The sequence below is a fragment of the Tyto alba genome, unplaced genomic scaffold (genome assembly GCF_018691265.1).
Source record: "Tyto alba isolate M040663 unplaced genomic scaffold, T.alba_DEE_v4.0 Super-Scaffold_14, whole genome shotgun sequence".
Classification (NCBI taxonomy): Eukaryota; Metazoa; Chordata; class Aves; order Strigiformes; family Tytonidae; genus Tyto; species Tyto alba.
In genome coordinates this window covers 58,697,815-58,713,291 of record NW_024881276.1, presented here as the reverse complement: position 1 = coordinate 58,713,291, position 15,477 = coordinate 58,697,815, and the positions used below count along the sequence as shown (strand labels likewise).

Here is a 15,477-nt window from a genome sequence, read left to right as displayed (position 1 = left end):
TGGGAAAGACTTGCGTTGGAGCACTTCATGAAGGATCCCATGGTGGAGCAGGGGAACAGCAAAAGCAAGAAGGAGCAGCAGAGATGAAGTGCTATGAACGGTGATGTCCACTACCTGTCCCCCTGCGACACTCAGGGGGATGAAGGAAGAGCAAAAGAGTCAAGTGTGAAGTTGAATCTGGGAAGAAAAGAAGAAAAGGGGGGGGCGGGGAAAGCTGGGGTTAGTTTTGTTTTAATTTCTCGCTGCCCTACTCTGTTTTTAATTGGCCATAAATTAAATTAATCTTTCCCCAAGTCAAGTCTGGTTTGCCCATGATGGTAACGGGTGAGCAGTCTCTCTGTCTTTATCTTGACCCATTAAGGTTTTTTGATCTTATCTTCTCTCCCTGTCTTGCTGAGGAGGGGGAGTGAGAGAGCAGCTGCATGGGTAACTGGCAGCCAGCCAAGGTCAACCCACCACTGCAATAAAGAAAATATTCTCTCATCTCACCCCAAACCTCAGCCATACTCCACAGACAGGTTCCCCTAACATATCATCAGGGATCCCCTCTTCCTCTGTTATGATACCTGTGCGACCCCTGGGGTCAGGTCCACGGCCCACCCCTCAGAGATGCCTCCTCTTAGCAGTGATGCAGGAGACAGGCTGGCAAACGGAGGTTGGCTTGCTCTTCCAGAGTATCAGAGATGTGAGCTGGGTCCAGATCTGCTCAGCTGACATGTTCATTTGCGAGCTTTCTTTGTCAGCAGAACAGAACCCATTTCCAGCCATTCGCTTTTAAGTTTCAGCCCCGTCACAGCCTCCCATCAGCTGTCATATGGCCAATAGGCTCTCTCTGTTTTACACACTCATTCTCCCCAGGCGCTGCCATACACTACCTTCCGTTATGGTCTCCATTTCTGTTCACACCCAGAGCTGAAATCACATGCATTTGGAAAAATCGCCCTCTACCTAGAGAAGTTGGTGGATGTCAGCAGAACTTGGACTGGCAGCAAGACCCTGGTGACGCTCTGGCTGGAGAGAAGGAGACACCAAGGCCAACGTCTGTTGAGCTGCTTTCTGAACATCGACTTCGTTCCTCTTTTATTTCAGCTGTAGCTGGGTGAGATCAATTACAGCAGGTGACAAACACAAGGAGACAGAAACACAGAGGCAGAGAGGAAGGAAAAGAGGTAAGGAAACTTTCTTTCTCTGAGAAAAGAGGCCAATCTGTTTTCATTTTTTTTAATGTTATGAACTTTACTATTCCACACGAGTTGCTGTTTCGGCATGGGTGGATTGGTTTTGCTCCACTTAAAGGTCTGATGTAAAACCATCTTGAACCTTTGATTTGATAATACTTCTGGCTGCGCAATTCTCTGAGACCTTTTATTTTTAACTAGGAAGCATTTGTCTCCCTGATTTTTTTCACTGAAAGGGGCAAAAAAAAGGGGCCTAGGAAAAACTTAACCTGCCTCAGAACCTGGGAACCTCACAGATCTTTTAAACCCATGTATAGGGGAAAATGTCCAATATGAAGGCCTGTTACTCCTGACCGTATATCCCCAAGGGCTGGAAATGCACGGGGAAGCAGCTCTCCACCAGCTGCCACTTGCTATCTTCTTCTCCACGTGCCCTCCAGAAAGGGGAACTTTATTCTAAAAAAGGCCTGAAAAATGAGAAGATGCCAGTTTCTAGCTAACTCGGGATGTCTGCTTACGTCTGTACATGCTGAGACCAGAGGGGTCTGTTCTGCTAATCCAGGCTGACTGGCTCACTGTCTGACATGGCTGCCAATGCAGCCTTATTCACTAGCTCAGGGCTGAGTGAGCAAGATTTCTTGGAGAAAGAGGGGTCCTTTCAATTTAAGAACACCAGAAAAGCGACTTGCCTTCCCCTTCTATGGGCTGCCACACTGCTGAAAATGGGAGTTTCATTTCTGGTTGAATTTTTCAACTTTCAGATGTTGTATCCTACTCAACCTTTGTCAGCCACCTCAGATATTCCTCTTCACGGTGCACTAAGGCTGAGCTCAGATTACTACTTAATGTCCTCCACTACAAACTGAGCAGTCCTGTTAAGTCCCTGGTGCACGTTAGCCTCACATCAATTCACAGACTTTTCCTTTATCCTCCCTAGTGTTTCACAAACATGGCTGCCAAATCTGCTTGCAGTACAGCAGGACTTATCTAAATTGAGCATCAGTCCTGGTCCCACTCACGGTTCTTGAGCATCCAGGGACGATGCCCACCCGATCTGCCACAGCCTCTCACAGAGATGCTGTATTCACCACAGAAAAATTAAGGAGGGATGCGTTTTTGCTCTGAATGGGCAGATATATGCCATTTTGCTGTGTTGACCTCCTTAATATGTATCTAGACCCTTTTCCCATCTGGGCTGCACGTCAAGTAAACTGCACGATAAGATCTTGCTGTTCCTATTTTGGCAGCTGTGTTAACGATTCCTGAACATCATGCCAACCATGTACATGGCTTGGGAGGGCGATGGAGGGCTTGCCTTCGGGGGGCATCTGAGTGCCTTTGCTAGTCACAGCCTCCAGTGACATGAGAAGGTCACCCCTGGGCTGCAGTTGTGAACGACAGGATGAAGGATGTTTTGTGGAGCCCAAAAGAGGGAGGTTAGGAGGAAAGATGAGGGGCTAGGTGGAGGGGGAAAAGGTCAGAAAGCAAGTGCTGAAATGCCTATGAGGCAAAGGCCACCGGAGGGGTTAGAGGCCAAAGGGAGCAGCTTGGGCTGCGGAGACAGAGCTGCGTCTTGTGGTCTCCACGTGTGTCCAGGCACATGGCTAGGTCACGGGGAACTGTGTGGCTGAAGAGAACTCTGGTGGCACTGACATGGTGGCCTCGCCACCCTGCCTCATCCTGATGGTGGGATCTCTCTCGGGGGGGGGGGGATCAGCAGTTTCCCCCTGCCTGGCCCTGCAGACCCCGCTCCCGTACCTCCCTCTCGCAGCAGCGCCAAAGGGCAGCAGCTGCTCTTGGTTGAACGGCCGTGGGTGCTCAAGGAGAAATCAAGTCAGGGTCGGCCAGCCTTTGGGGGACAGTGGGGCCCGTGCAACGACCTTCACTGCTATCATCTTCTTTGCTCTCCGCTGGCTTTGTTTGTTGCATTTAGTCTCTTATTCTGTGGGCTGCTCACATACATTTGCTTTAAGGTTAATAAGTAATTTCAAGGAAACCACTACTCAGTAAAAGATCCAGATCAGCTTTGCTTTAGATGTTTAAACCGAGAAAAAGAGAGGTAATCCTCCGTAACCCAGAGCCCCAAAGCGAAGCCCAAGTGATGTGCGGGGACAAGAGGCAGCTGCGTCCCTCAGCCCTCGCCTGGCAGCCACCGCAAAGGGAAATGCAGTGCAGCAGCAGGGGCTGAGGTGCTGAGCCCTTGTGCAGATGGGTAGCTGGGAGGCCCCCCCCCCGCCCCAGCAGAGCAAGCTGCTGCCAGATCAAAAGCACAGCCACAAGCAAGAGCAAGAGAAGAAAACAAGAAAACCACACTGCATGAAAGAGACACAGGAACACACTGAGAAAGGGAGCTGGCCTACACTGCATCAGGAGTGGTTGCTGAGTTTTTTGTTTCTTCTTTTTTTTTTTTTTTTTTTTTTTTTTTTTTTTTTTTTTTATATTTCAGTTTCCTCCTGTGTCATGACAGTGCCAGCCTGGGGGAGAGCTCCCTGCGGCCATCACACGCTGGGGCTCAGCACTGGTGGGAGCAAAGGGCTGCCAGCCCCTCTCCCAGGCAGATATTCTCCAGGCCAGACTTGGCCCTGCAGGCATCATTCCCCAGAGCAAGACTGCTCACCACCTCAGTTCTCCTTCTCCTCTTCCTACCCCTCAGAGAGGCAGGGATTATTAAAATAAGTCAGGAAGGAAATTAAACTAGTCTAATAAGAGAGGGAAGTTAAAATGAAATGGAAATCAATGTTCACTTGGGAGGGAGCCCTGTTCCTCCATCGCTAGATGTGCTAATAAATCAAGTATGCCTGGACTGCTTCTGGCACAGAGGCCAACTGGCATGAGATGGTCTGGGCTATTAAACTCACTTAACCTCCAGAGTGAGCTGGCTACATGCCAGCCACCTAATGGGAGTGGTCCCTGGCTCATGCTAACACCTAAATGCATCCCAGGAATTGCTCAGGAGAATGAGAGTTGTCCTGGGCCAAAAATGTGTCAGGAAATGTTCTAGCAATTTAACATGACCGATGAGTGTGTTCCAGTGCCTGGGGACATTCCCTGACCTCATTTAATTTATGACTACCACCATAAGATACAGCTGGGCTGCCTGTGTGGGTCTTCTACAGGCATCCACTCATGAGAGCGGCTTGGTCACTTAACATGTCAAAGCCTTGCTCAGTGAGATCTGAAGGAGATAGAAAGACAAGGGAAAAATGGGAAGTGGAACGCATGAGAAGTAGAGATAAACAGGGAGAGAGGGAAAGTGTATGAAATAAATGCTAGCTGAATGCAACTCATTTTCCCCACTGACTTGTAACATGTAGCTAGTAAACACAGAATCATAGAATGGTTTGGGTTGGAAGGGACCTTAAGGATCATCTAGTTCCAACCCCTCTGCCATGGGCAGGGACACCTTCCACTAGATCAGGTTGCTCAAAGCCTCATCCAGCCTGGCCTTGAACATTTCCAGGGAAGGGGCAGCCACAGCTTCTCTGGGCAACCTGCTCCAGTGTCTCACCACCCTCACAGTAAAGGATTTTTCCGTACATCTAATCTAAATCTACCCTCTTTCAGTTTAAAGCCATTACCCCTTGTCCTACCACTACTCTCACTGACAATGAGTCCCTCCCCACCTCTCCTGTCCCCCCTTTAAGCACTGGCAGGCCGCTATAAGGTCTCCCCGGAGCCTTCTCTTCTCCAGGCTGAACAGCCCCAACTCTCTCAGCCCGGCCTCATAAGGGGGGTGCTCCAGCCCCCTGAGCATCTTTGTGGATTTCTCTGGACCCGCTCAAACAGGTCTGTGTCCTTCTTACGTTGGGGACCCCAGAGCAGGACACAGCACTGCAGGGAGGGTCTCGTGAGAGCAAGAGTAGAGAGAATCCTGTCCCTCGGCCTGCTGGCCACACTTCTCTCAATACAGCCCAGGGTACAGTTGGCTTTCTGAGCTGGGAGCACAAGTTGCTGGCTCATAGTCAATTTTCCAGACATTAATATCCCCAAGTCCTTTTCCACAGGGCTGCTCTCAATCCAAACATCATATCGTAGAGATCTGCCACAGAAACACAAAGATTAGTGTGAATGAAGTAGGAAAGTAAACATGTGAAACCACAAGAAGAAACAGAAAAACAAAGATGCATCAATCTGCAACGACCAACCTGAGCAAGCTCAGCAGTTTACTGGTGCCATGGTGCTCTGGTTGTGCAGTTTTGCTCAATAACCTGGTGGGAAGAAGACGAAGAACAAACTGAAGCCACAAGGTAATAGGAAAATAGAGATTCCCAGCCAGAACAGAATGATGTAGCAGGATGGCTGGGAAGAAAAATTGAGAGAGCTGTACAGCTAGTGAATGATGAGGACATCTTGACCTTGGTCGGCCAGAAGCCTTGGGAGCAACAAACAGGAATGTCAAAAAGCAAGATAAGGATGCTAAGCTTTGTCTGAAGAAAACATGCAAGGCTACAGTTAACGGAAAATATCTGGCCATTTCTTAAACAGTGGAAAGCTTTCTACCTTGAGCTAAAAGTGTATAAGATGTTGTGCTTGTGCTTGTAAGATTTAATTAACCAATAGGCTTAGGATAGCAGTAACTAACTTGTAGCCAATGAGTTGTCTGGTGTATTATGGACAGAGGGTAGTGACCAATCAAAAGTTAATCAATAAGCATTTATGTTGAGGGCGTGGACAGCTTTTTAAGGGGATAAAAACATGGCTTTCTGCTTAATAAGGGGTCTTCGATTTGGACATCGGAGTCCATGTCGTCAATCTCCTCAGAATGATGGGGTGTGACTCATCAATTTCATTAATTTTTACCTGTTCCATTACCTTCAGGTTTTAGGTAAAGTTTAATGACTTAAAATATTTGAAACCCAGCACTGACCCTGTTAATTTGCAGGTATCACTTTAGAGTGAGGGCTGACTTCCCCTGCTGATCCCACTGGGACAGGTGCCGAGAGTGTTCGCAGCAGGGACAAGGTTTCTTCTGTTGTGTCAGGAATGGATCTTACTCAGGGCCCTAGGCCAGTTCTCAGTTACAGATGCTTCTTTGGAAATGTGTACAGTTGACTTGTTGTTGCCCCTTTATTCTGTAGCGTAGCCCAGCAAACTGCTTGATCACTGCTACTGCATCTTGTTTGAAGTGATCTCCAAACATATGCACTGGCTCCTTTTTTTTTTTACTATTTTCACACAAAACAGCTCATGCTGATATTCCCTGGGGCTGGGATGGGTTTTTTGGTTTGCATGAGGCAAGCCACAAATCTTCTCTGACTGTGCCTCTGCCATCTATTTCTCTTCTGATGGTGCACACGGCTGCTGCCTTGCTCTTGCACCTGTACTTTTCATACATGCGTGTGTGTACATCTGCCTAGCTGTCAGATTGTTGATCATGCTGACCTGATCTCCATGTAAATGTAGCGCTGATTTTTTCATCTACTCTTTGGTAACTTCATGTGCTCTGGTTATTTAAATTAATTTTAATATTAAATTATCCTCTAATAGAATATACTATACTTATTATTGCACATAATACATGTAAATATTGTATAAAATTACTCTTGCGTTTCTTTTGAGCTCAATCCCATTATGACTCCAGTCTTCAGTCTATCACACTCTTGACACAGGCTCTGCCAGCTTTCAGAGAACAGAGGTCACTTCACTGTTTTTCCTCACTCCCCAGACCAGTTAATCTGCTTGGATTCCTTTTTGTGATTTAGGGATAGAGAGAGCTCAGTAGTCTCCTCACACCACCTTGTCACCTCACACCAGCCTTGTCAGCCCAACCAGCTGCAGCTGATAACCAGCACTTGGTCTTTGCTACAGTCAGATACTTCATCTAATTTGCTAACTCACCTTAACACAATAGTGAGCTCTGAGTTCCCACTTAAGATTTTGTTACCATCAACACAACTTCTTCTTTCGGACCTCATTCCTCCCTTCTCCCCAGACTTTTCGTTGAATAGTCCTAAGAATTCAAGCAAGTCTTTCCAGCAACATCAGACTTGGTGGTTATCGAGATTTTTTAGGTAAGAAATATGTAGACAAAACCCAAACTAAATAAAAATATTAACAACAGCCTGAAGATGGCCTTAGTCATAGAATCACAAAACCACATAGAAATATTTAGATGGCAAGGGACCTCTAGAGGTCTCCAGTCCAACATCCTGCTCACAGCTGGGTTGACTCTAAAACTAAAACATGTCGCTCAGGGCCTTGTCCAGGGAACTTCTGAACATCTCCAAGCGTGGAGATTGCCCGGTGTCTCTCATCACCTATTCCAATGCTGAATCATCTTCAGCGGGAAGAAATTTTTCCTTATACCTAGTCAACAGTTCCTTGCTGCAACCTATGGCTGCTGCCTCCTGTTCCTCTCCTGTGCACATCTGAGAAGAATGTGGCTCCTTCTAGGATAATGCTCCTTCTTTCGATAATGGGAGACTGAAATCAGATCCCACCTTCGGTCTCTTCTCCCTGTCAAACCCAGATTTCTGTCTCTCCCTGTATATCCTCACCATCCCAGTAGGCCTCCATTGGACTCTGTCCAGTTTGTTGGCATCTGTCTTGTACTGGGGCCCAAAACTGGATCCTGTATCCTAGATGAGAGCTCAGGTGTGCCAAATAGAAGGAAATAATTACTTCCCTCAGCCTGCTGGCTGTGCTCTTTCTCAGGCAGCCCTGTGTGTGTTCAGCCTTAATCGCTGCAAGAGAGACGATAACCCACCACAGAGGAGTAAAAAAGCACAGAACTCTTGGCAGTATAAACAGCTGCAGTCCAATGAATGCCAGAAGCCTAGGGATGAGTAAAATTAAATGTTTAATACCAAACTCTAGGCAGAACACTGCAGCTGGATTCTTTGCTGAAACACAGGGCTCTGGTGACTTTACCACTGAGTTTCCGTTTCACTGCATTGGAGGATGGGGGCTGCTGACTAGGAACATGGACCCTATCCACCAAGGTCTGAAAATCAGCCATTATTAACAGAGCATTTTGGGTCTTCCAGGATAGCATCCCTTGGCAGCGACAGCATTTCCAGCCCCACAGCTTGCAAGAGGGAGGAGCGTTCCTGCAGTGATGGAGTCGCGCAGCACGGTGGTGAGAGGCACGCTTGCCATCATCTTGGTTCTGCATCTGGGTGAGTCCTCAGTTCAGCAAACCCTCCTGGTTCTTACAGCCTTTCCGCAAGCCTCACAACATCTGGGGTGTTTTTAAGCTCCTCCTGATTCCTTCGTTCCAGCCATGAAGCTGTGACGGCTGCCTTCTTACCTTGTCTGGCTCACCCATGCACTGCCCAACACCCCTCTGCAGAGCCATGCGGTGGAGATCAGGGCAGGGAGGCTAGAAGCTGAGAGACTCCCTACATCCACGGTGTATACTGAGCAGAGTGGAAAATACCACCCTCCACACTGCCTCCAGCTGTCTTGGCAAAAACATGTGTTTCTCTTCACAGATTTGCCCTTACAAATGTCATGCTACCAGCTTGCTTAAGTTTGACTGCTAATGTTATAAGGTTTGGTGGACTTTTTAGTGCTCATTTTCCAAGAAGCTAGGGTGACTGGATAATGCCTACCCTGCTTTTCTCAGATACTCAGCTTTGATTCCTCTGGTTGCAGAGGAAATCTTTTACGCACCCTAGAACCAAAGGATACCAACTTTCGCTAATAACACTTGTAATTCCACAGTTTAAGACAAAATCATCATTTTCTGTGGTCCAATGTGCGATTATTGAAAATCTGTATTGGCAATGTTGCAGATTACCTATGCTCTTGCAGGAATATGTAGCTCATGTAAACTTATTTTGCACATTCATGGCTCTCCAGTACTAGGGCCTCCTGGGGGATCTGCAGGCTGCACAGCTCTGAGAGTTCATGAGCAGTGAGGCAAGAGACCACAACCCTCTTATTCCCAATCATAACTCTGGAAAATCTACCTGCCTCTTATGGTCTCCTGCAGAAATCCTCTTTTCAGTGAAGAAAAGGAAATGGTTCTTCCAAGAAACTGCTCTCAGTGTTTCTTCAACATTATACATCCTACTTCTTTTATTGCCACATAGTCTACATCCCAAGAACAGGAACCTGACATTAGGCCAGATTTCTTTCTTTATTTTTGACTGTATCCTTTCACTTTCCTGGGCTTTCAGTCTTGCTCCAGGTACAAATTGGAAGAAGGGGTGAGCAAATTTGCCAGTGTTGCTTCAAGTCTTGACTGGGGAGTGAAGGAGTACTGGCATATGCTGTCCTGCCTTTGTTACCAGTAGCACAACTAAATATTGTCCAGTGGAAAAATGTTGCTTCACAAAAACTGTTGACATCTCAAAATTGTGAATGATGGTGAATCCACCACAACCACTGGTATTCTCCCTATTTCTGAACGTATGTGAAACAGAATAGCCATTGTCCAGAAAAAGAACCCAAAGTGGAAGGGAGGGAAGCTGGATGGATGGATGGATGGATGGATGGATGGATGGATGGATGGATGGATGGATGGATGGATGGATGGATGGGACAAAGGCGTGAAAAATTCAGAAATTGAGGATAATCTTCCCAAAATATGGGAAAAGGAGAAGAAATATCTGCATCTTTCTGGAGGGATGGGAAGTATTCACTGAGCCACCCTTCAGAAAGTGAACGTATGCCTTTTTTGGTGGGTATTGACTTTCAGGTGTGATGTCCATTATGTCTCAGCAAAATGAACTACAGGTTGGGGTTGCAGGACAGGCAGTGATCCTGAACTGCAGGGGCATACCTCATGACAGACATGTGACCTGGAAGTACTATAAGGTTGTTATAAGGTTGTTTACAACTACCCATTTGAAAGGTAAGACTTCCAATTCATCATCCCTTCTCCCCATTATATGGCTGAGAAACCTCTTCCCTCCTAACCAAGCTTATTTTTCCAAAAGGCAAAGCTTCCATGACTGATCGATCTGAAATCAACCCCAAGAGTAAACAGCTGAAGGTGTTGGACTTAAGGCTCCTTGATGCTGGCATCTACACCTGTGAATATGACTCCCACACAGTCAGTATCTCACTGCATGTCTTTAAATGTGAGTGATTAGAGTGCTTTTATCCATGAGGAAGAGAGGGGGGTGAGGACGGGACAGGACTGGACGATAGCACTCAGAGAGACATCTCTGCTGAGATTCTTTATCCAGCTGACATTTCTTCTGGCCTGGGCTATCATAGTTCATTTCTCCTCCATCCCCAGGGCACAAAGTCTCCATATTGTCTTTGCTGTGACACTTGTCCCTCTCTTGCAGGAAGAGGAGTTGACTTACTGGCTGTGCTTTTTCTTTTTACAGTGACAACCTCTTTAGGTGGGCACTTTCTGCCAGATGAAGACCTTGAGCTGACTTTAATGCAAAACTCATCTCATCCTCTACCCAGCCTCAGCATCACACTGTTTAACAGTAACAATAACATAGTAAGACCAAAACACTTAGAAGGCAAGGCACCTCAAGAATACATACTGAAGTTAAAGAAACTGGAGGCTACAGATAGCGGGACCTGGATATGTCACGTCCATTCAGACTCTCCACTGATTAATCACAACATCTCCTTTGATGTGAAGGTATTAGGTATGTGACAACAAAAATGCAACTCACAACACAGGCTTGAGAACCACTGCTCCCTCCAGCTCATGAGCTGAGCTTTTACTTTCCAGCATCCCAAGCAATGGTGCTCCAGGGTCCATTTCCCAGGCCTTCCATCACTGCAGCTTGGGGATTGCTCTACTGCCTGAGCTCTGTTCCACACTTGCTCCTATTTTCCTCTCCAGGCTTGGTGAGGAGAGAATCCTCCCCTCCTTGGGGTCTGTTCTTCTCAGCTCTGGTGAGCTTGGGAGCTTTGGCTCTCTAACTTATTCTCAGACACTAACTGTTTCTCCTTCTTGGGGTATCTCGTGGCTTTTTTCCAAGTCCTCTTTCAACTGAGCACAGTGTACATCTCTCCAGATCAAGGGTGGAGATGGGGAAGTGTAGCCACGGCTTTCCCTGCCTCTGTATTTCTTGTCTCTTCTGAATTCAGGTTTTCAGAATCCAGATTTGGAAAGAAAGTATGCAACTGTTGATAGTACTGTCATTTTGTCATGGCATTTGAACTTCCAGAACATTAAATGGAAAGAAGGTTTCACAGGAAAAATGAGTTGGAAACAACATGAAAGTGCAACCTCTCATGAGCTACTTGATTTCAACATCACAGCACAAGGAGAGCAGTACGAGATCAAAAAAACAGGCCACTTTCAGTTTGAGATACCTGAAAGCAAACCAGCAAGTACCATACAAGTGAAACTCTCCAAAGTCCATTTCAACCACTCTGGGCAGTACCAGTGCCAGCTGGCATACAACAGAAGATACACACAGAGCAAGATAGAGCTGGTGGTGATGAAAGGTGAGAGAAAGAGAAGTGAGTCAAGAGATGAGGAGCTGCAGAAATCTAGAAGTCACAAGAGTATGGGTGGACCCATCTTCCCATCCTCTGACTTACATGCCCTTTTCTTGCCCTTACAGTCTCAGCTGACCCTGTCGGGCCACTCCCTCGAGGGGCCAAGATGACCCTGATCTGTCAGGTCTCTAGTCCACTCCCATCTAATGCCCACTTGTGCTGGGAACGTGTGAACGGGACTCAGATGGACATCAAGAGGTCAAAGCAGTACGACGTAAAGCTGGAGGTGAACGTCACTGCTGCAGGGCTGTGGAACTGTCACCTCATAGAAGACAACAACAGGAAGATCAGCCTTAATTACTCCGTGGGTATGGAAATAAACATCACATCCCTGCCTCCAACCAAAAACCTTAAAACCATCTTTGTTTCTGTGACTGAATACTTTTCTCCTTCCACAGAGGAAGCTCCTGTTTGGATTAGCTATGTGATAATTGGAGCAAGTATTGGAGGCAGTGTATTGGTGTTTGGCCTTGCATGCCTGTGCATCATCAGTGGTATAAGCTGGCAGCGGAGAAGGGTGAGTGCCCTGGTGAAGAGATGACAGTCTCCCCAAACCATAGGAGTCTGATTTTCTGTCTGGGTAAGGGGCAGAACAGATAAAGGGTAAATCCTTAGACTTAAAGCAAATGATTAGAGATGGACAGTCTGCAGCTGTCAGACAGTTACTACCACTTCAGAGGAAAGCATTTGGAGCATAAAAATATCCAATTGTTATTCATCCCTTCTCTCCTGACAGCAACAGGCAAAAAGGATGGCACGAGCAAGACGATACTTGCTGGAAAACAAGACATGTCAGTGTCAACAGTAAGTGACAACGATGGCACCCAGAATGGGCAAAGACTGTGGTTTTAAGACAGGGGAGCTGGATGGTTGAGTGGGGAGCTTGAGCCTACTTAGTGTTACAGTACAGATGCATTTCAGCATTTTCAGCTCATATTCATGTTAAGTCATGCTTAAGAATTCTGAGTGATGTTTAATAAATTTCCTGTTATGTCCCAAACCCATGGTAGCACTGTGCTGGGAAACTTTTGAGCAGAGAAGTTTCACTTGAATTACCTTGATGTTGACAGATGTTAGCCAAACCCAAGCAGGTGCTCCACAGTCCTTTGATAGGTTCCACGATGTGTCTGGGACCTGGATCTTGAGGTTGTAGAAGTGGAAGGCACACAACCAAGCTCAAGGATGAAACCCAAATTTTAAAAATCCATGATGCCCATAATATAATTCCAGCTCTGCTAGCACAGTGCTGGCCTGCAGTCTGTGAAAATTACCAATAACCTCCTTGGAGCAAGGAGGGAGAAGAAAAAAATCACAGAACACTGTAAACCATGCCCTCTCCCAAAGACCTTGTGTGATATGAAATACACCATCATGTCCTGGCCCCTTTCATGGGAGCAAGGATTTCTCAGCAGAGGAGCTGCCCTTTTCCAGGTCTTTAAGCTTATATTGTACCAGGCATCAGAAGCAGCTGTGGAAAAACACTGATGGCTATTCTGTCACTGGAAGTGGAGAACTAAGGATGGTAAAAATGATTGCATGAACAAGTTCAGTGAATGTATAGGTACAGAACTGGACTTCTGCTTAATTTTTACTGGTGATAGCGGCAAACCATGGTCGTTTCACCTATTTTTTTCCACTGTCACTGAGAATTCAGTGAGAATGTTTATTGGCAAATACTGCTTCATAGCTGGGATGTATATGTGGTGAAGAGTGGGTCAGCGTAACGTGTCAAGGAATTTTCACCTACTTTTTATCAAGGTTAAAAAATAATCCCCGTAAGAAGAGGGCAAAGCCCACATAGCTACATCAAAAGCTAGATACATCTGTGCAATACAAGTGCTGATACAGTTGCTCTTTAACTCTCTTTGCCAAGTAAGCAGCTCAGTGTAACTGAAACCTAAACTGCAGCCATGTGGATGCACAAGTAACCTTTTGCATCCTCAGCTACAGAGGCAGGCAGTCATTCTCTATACGATGCAAAGAAGTGGGGGGTTGTCTGGCTTCAAGGTATCTGAATGAAGCCTTTCCCCTCTACAGTACTGATACTCACACAATACTTTTCTCTTGCAGCCGGCTGAACAAGTAGTAGTGCAGCAGTGGAGTCAGAAGGACTGATGAAATCTCTGCCTGTACCTAAACACCTGCCAGCCCATAGTGCTCTGTGAATCCATTTTCCTTTCTCCTGCTTTGATGTAATTCTTTATTCCTTCATTATTCTCCCAGTCTAATGCAATGCAGGGATGTTGTCTGGCTTGGAGCCGATGTACAAGACTAGAAAACCTTAAGGGTTATGATTGATGCCCAGTTCTATAATGAGACACTGAATAGAAGATATATATGTATATACATATACATCTACATATATTTGTATTTTGCTCATGCATTTAATTTGACCTTGTGGATCCAATTTTATGTGCTCCTTTTATCTGCCTGAGCTATAATAAATTACTTTGGGGTTGGGTTTTTTTTTTTTGCAAGCTGGACTAAATTTTTTTCTGAGGCAATCTTGTCCGGTTCAAATTCACATTTCTCCCTTTCCTGCTAGGGTGTGGAATCCTGATTCTCACTATCTCCCACATCCCTGGCTGCCTCAAGCCTTCCTTAACACACCAGCCCTCTGCTCTCTGTGAAACCTGTCCATCCTCATTCGCCTTTCCTGGGCAGTCTGAGCCCTACAGTACCCCTAGACCCATCCCTTAGCCTGTAGTCGTCATCTCTCCGACAACAAAACAACACACAAGTGAAAACACCACGAGCAGTGGGATAATGCAGGACTAATTTTGTCAGGAAGGCATTTCAGGATACCAATAGCTTCTGGAAATCAGAGCCTGAAGACGTTGTGAATGTTGATCTAGAAGGTAAGTTTGGGAAGGGGGTGACAAAGTCATTTCCTAAGAGAACAAACTGGCCTTGGACTGAGCAAGCTGACAGAGCACAGAGAACAGATACTTCTGAGACAACCACCAAAAATGGCTCTCACAAAAAGGACCCTTTGTTGGCTCGAGGAGAAGGGAAGAGGGAGTGAAAAGCCCAGGAAATCTAGAATGGAAATAAAAGTGTGTTGCGGAGATGCCAGAATGTCCTGAAGCAAAAATACTGTTAAAATATGTACACGGAAGCCTCGTGTTTACGGATGTTATTCTGCTGTCTGCTAGTGGTGGGTCAAAAAGGTCTTGAGGTCCTACAGCTGTCACTGGCTGCAGGCCAGGTTTGTTTGCCTGGGCTGAGCTTGCTGGGGAGAGGCAGAGAGAGGGGCACTGGGCCGTGGGAAGGGCTTCCTGTGGTGGAGACCCCCCCGTGGGATGCCCAGTGCTGGAGGAGGGGGGGGGAGGGTATCTCTGTAGCGGTTACACCAGCATCACGCCATTGTCGACAGAGAAAAAGACAGAGTGGCAACAACGGCAAAGCCAACACCTGTGAGCTGGGGGAAATCTTCCCCCCCACAACCCCATGTCTCCCCCGGCGTGGGGACACGGCCCCAGGCAGCTGTGGCAGCAGGTGTGGGCCACCCACAAGTGTGGTGCCTGCTCCTCCACCATCGTCCTCACACTAAGGCCCACTCTAATGCCATTTTCCTCCCCATAGCTTGTGCTTGTGCACACAAGACTACATTCATTTTCGAAAAGCCTTGGTCCATGTTCCCGGTGCATGCAGTTGCTCCTCCTGCCCCTGTCCTGTCCCTGAACTGCCGGTCTATCTTGGGATCCAGTTGAGGCCCACCAGTCTGCTAAACAAAGCATCTTCAGGGCTTAAGGAGAGGTCAGTTTTGGGAGCCGTATGAGGACAAATGAGCACAAGGTCAGCAGCGGTCGATACAATGATCATGACAAAGTGATTGACATGGTCCCCTCAACCAAAACCAACCCCCTGCTCC

The 15,477-nt window shown here is 46.8% G+C and overlaps 1 protein-coding gene across 2 annotated transcripts; it reads left to right on the top strand.

Moving 5' to 3' along the window:
- Positions 1 to 872: 872 nt before the first annotated feature.
- CD4 (CD4 molecule) lies at positions 873 to 14,080 on the top strand. 2 transcript variants are annotated; one of them, XM_009966772.3, is made up of 10 exons: positions 873 to 1,169; positions 8,165 to 8,296; positions 9,823 to 9,978; positions 10,064 to 10,207; positions 10,463 to 10,738; positions 11,187 to 11,549; positions 11,669 to 11,911; positions 12,002 to 12,120; positions 12,340 to 12,407; positions 13,674 to 14,080. In XM_009966772.3, the coding sequence occupies exons 2-10, from the start codon at positions 8,236 to 8,238 to the stop codon at positions 13,687 to 13,689; spliced, it is 1,446 nt and encodes a 481-aa protein (XP_009965074.2). In that variant the 5' UTR covers positions 873 to 1,169; positions 8,165 to 8,235; the 3' UTR covers positions 13,690 to 14,080. The 2 variants fall into 2 exon arrangements, with proteins under 2 accessions (XP_009965074.2, XP_042644134.1); XM_042788200.1 differs by lacking the exon at positions 873 to 1,169 and having other exon boundaries at positions 8,076 to 8,296.
- Positions 14,081 to 15,477: the final 1,397 nt, after the last annotated feature.

Excerpts from the sequence above, each read along its gene's own strand:
- CD4 (XM_009966772.3), top strand. The coding sequence starts at position 8,236 with ATGGAGTCGCGCAGCACGGTGGTGAGAGGCACGCTTGCCATCATCTTG. Across the intron at positions 9,979-10,063 it reads TACAACTACCCATTTGAAAG|GCAAAGCTTCCATGACTGAT; the intron begins GTAAGACTTCCA and ends TTTTTCCAAAAG. Across the intron at positions 11,550-11,668 it reads AGAGCTGGTGGTGATGAAAG|TCTCAGCTGACCCTGTCGGG; the intron begins GTGAGAGAAAGA and ends TTGCCCTTACAG.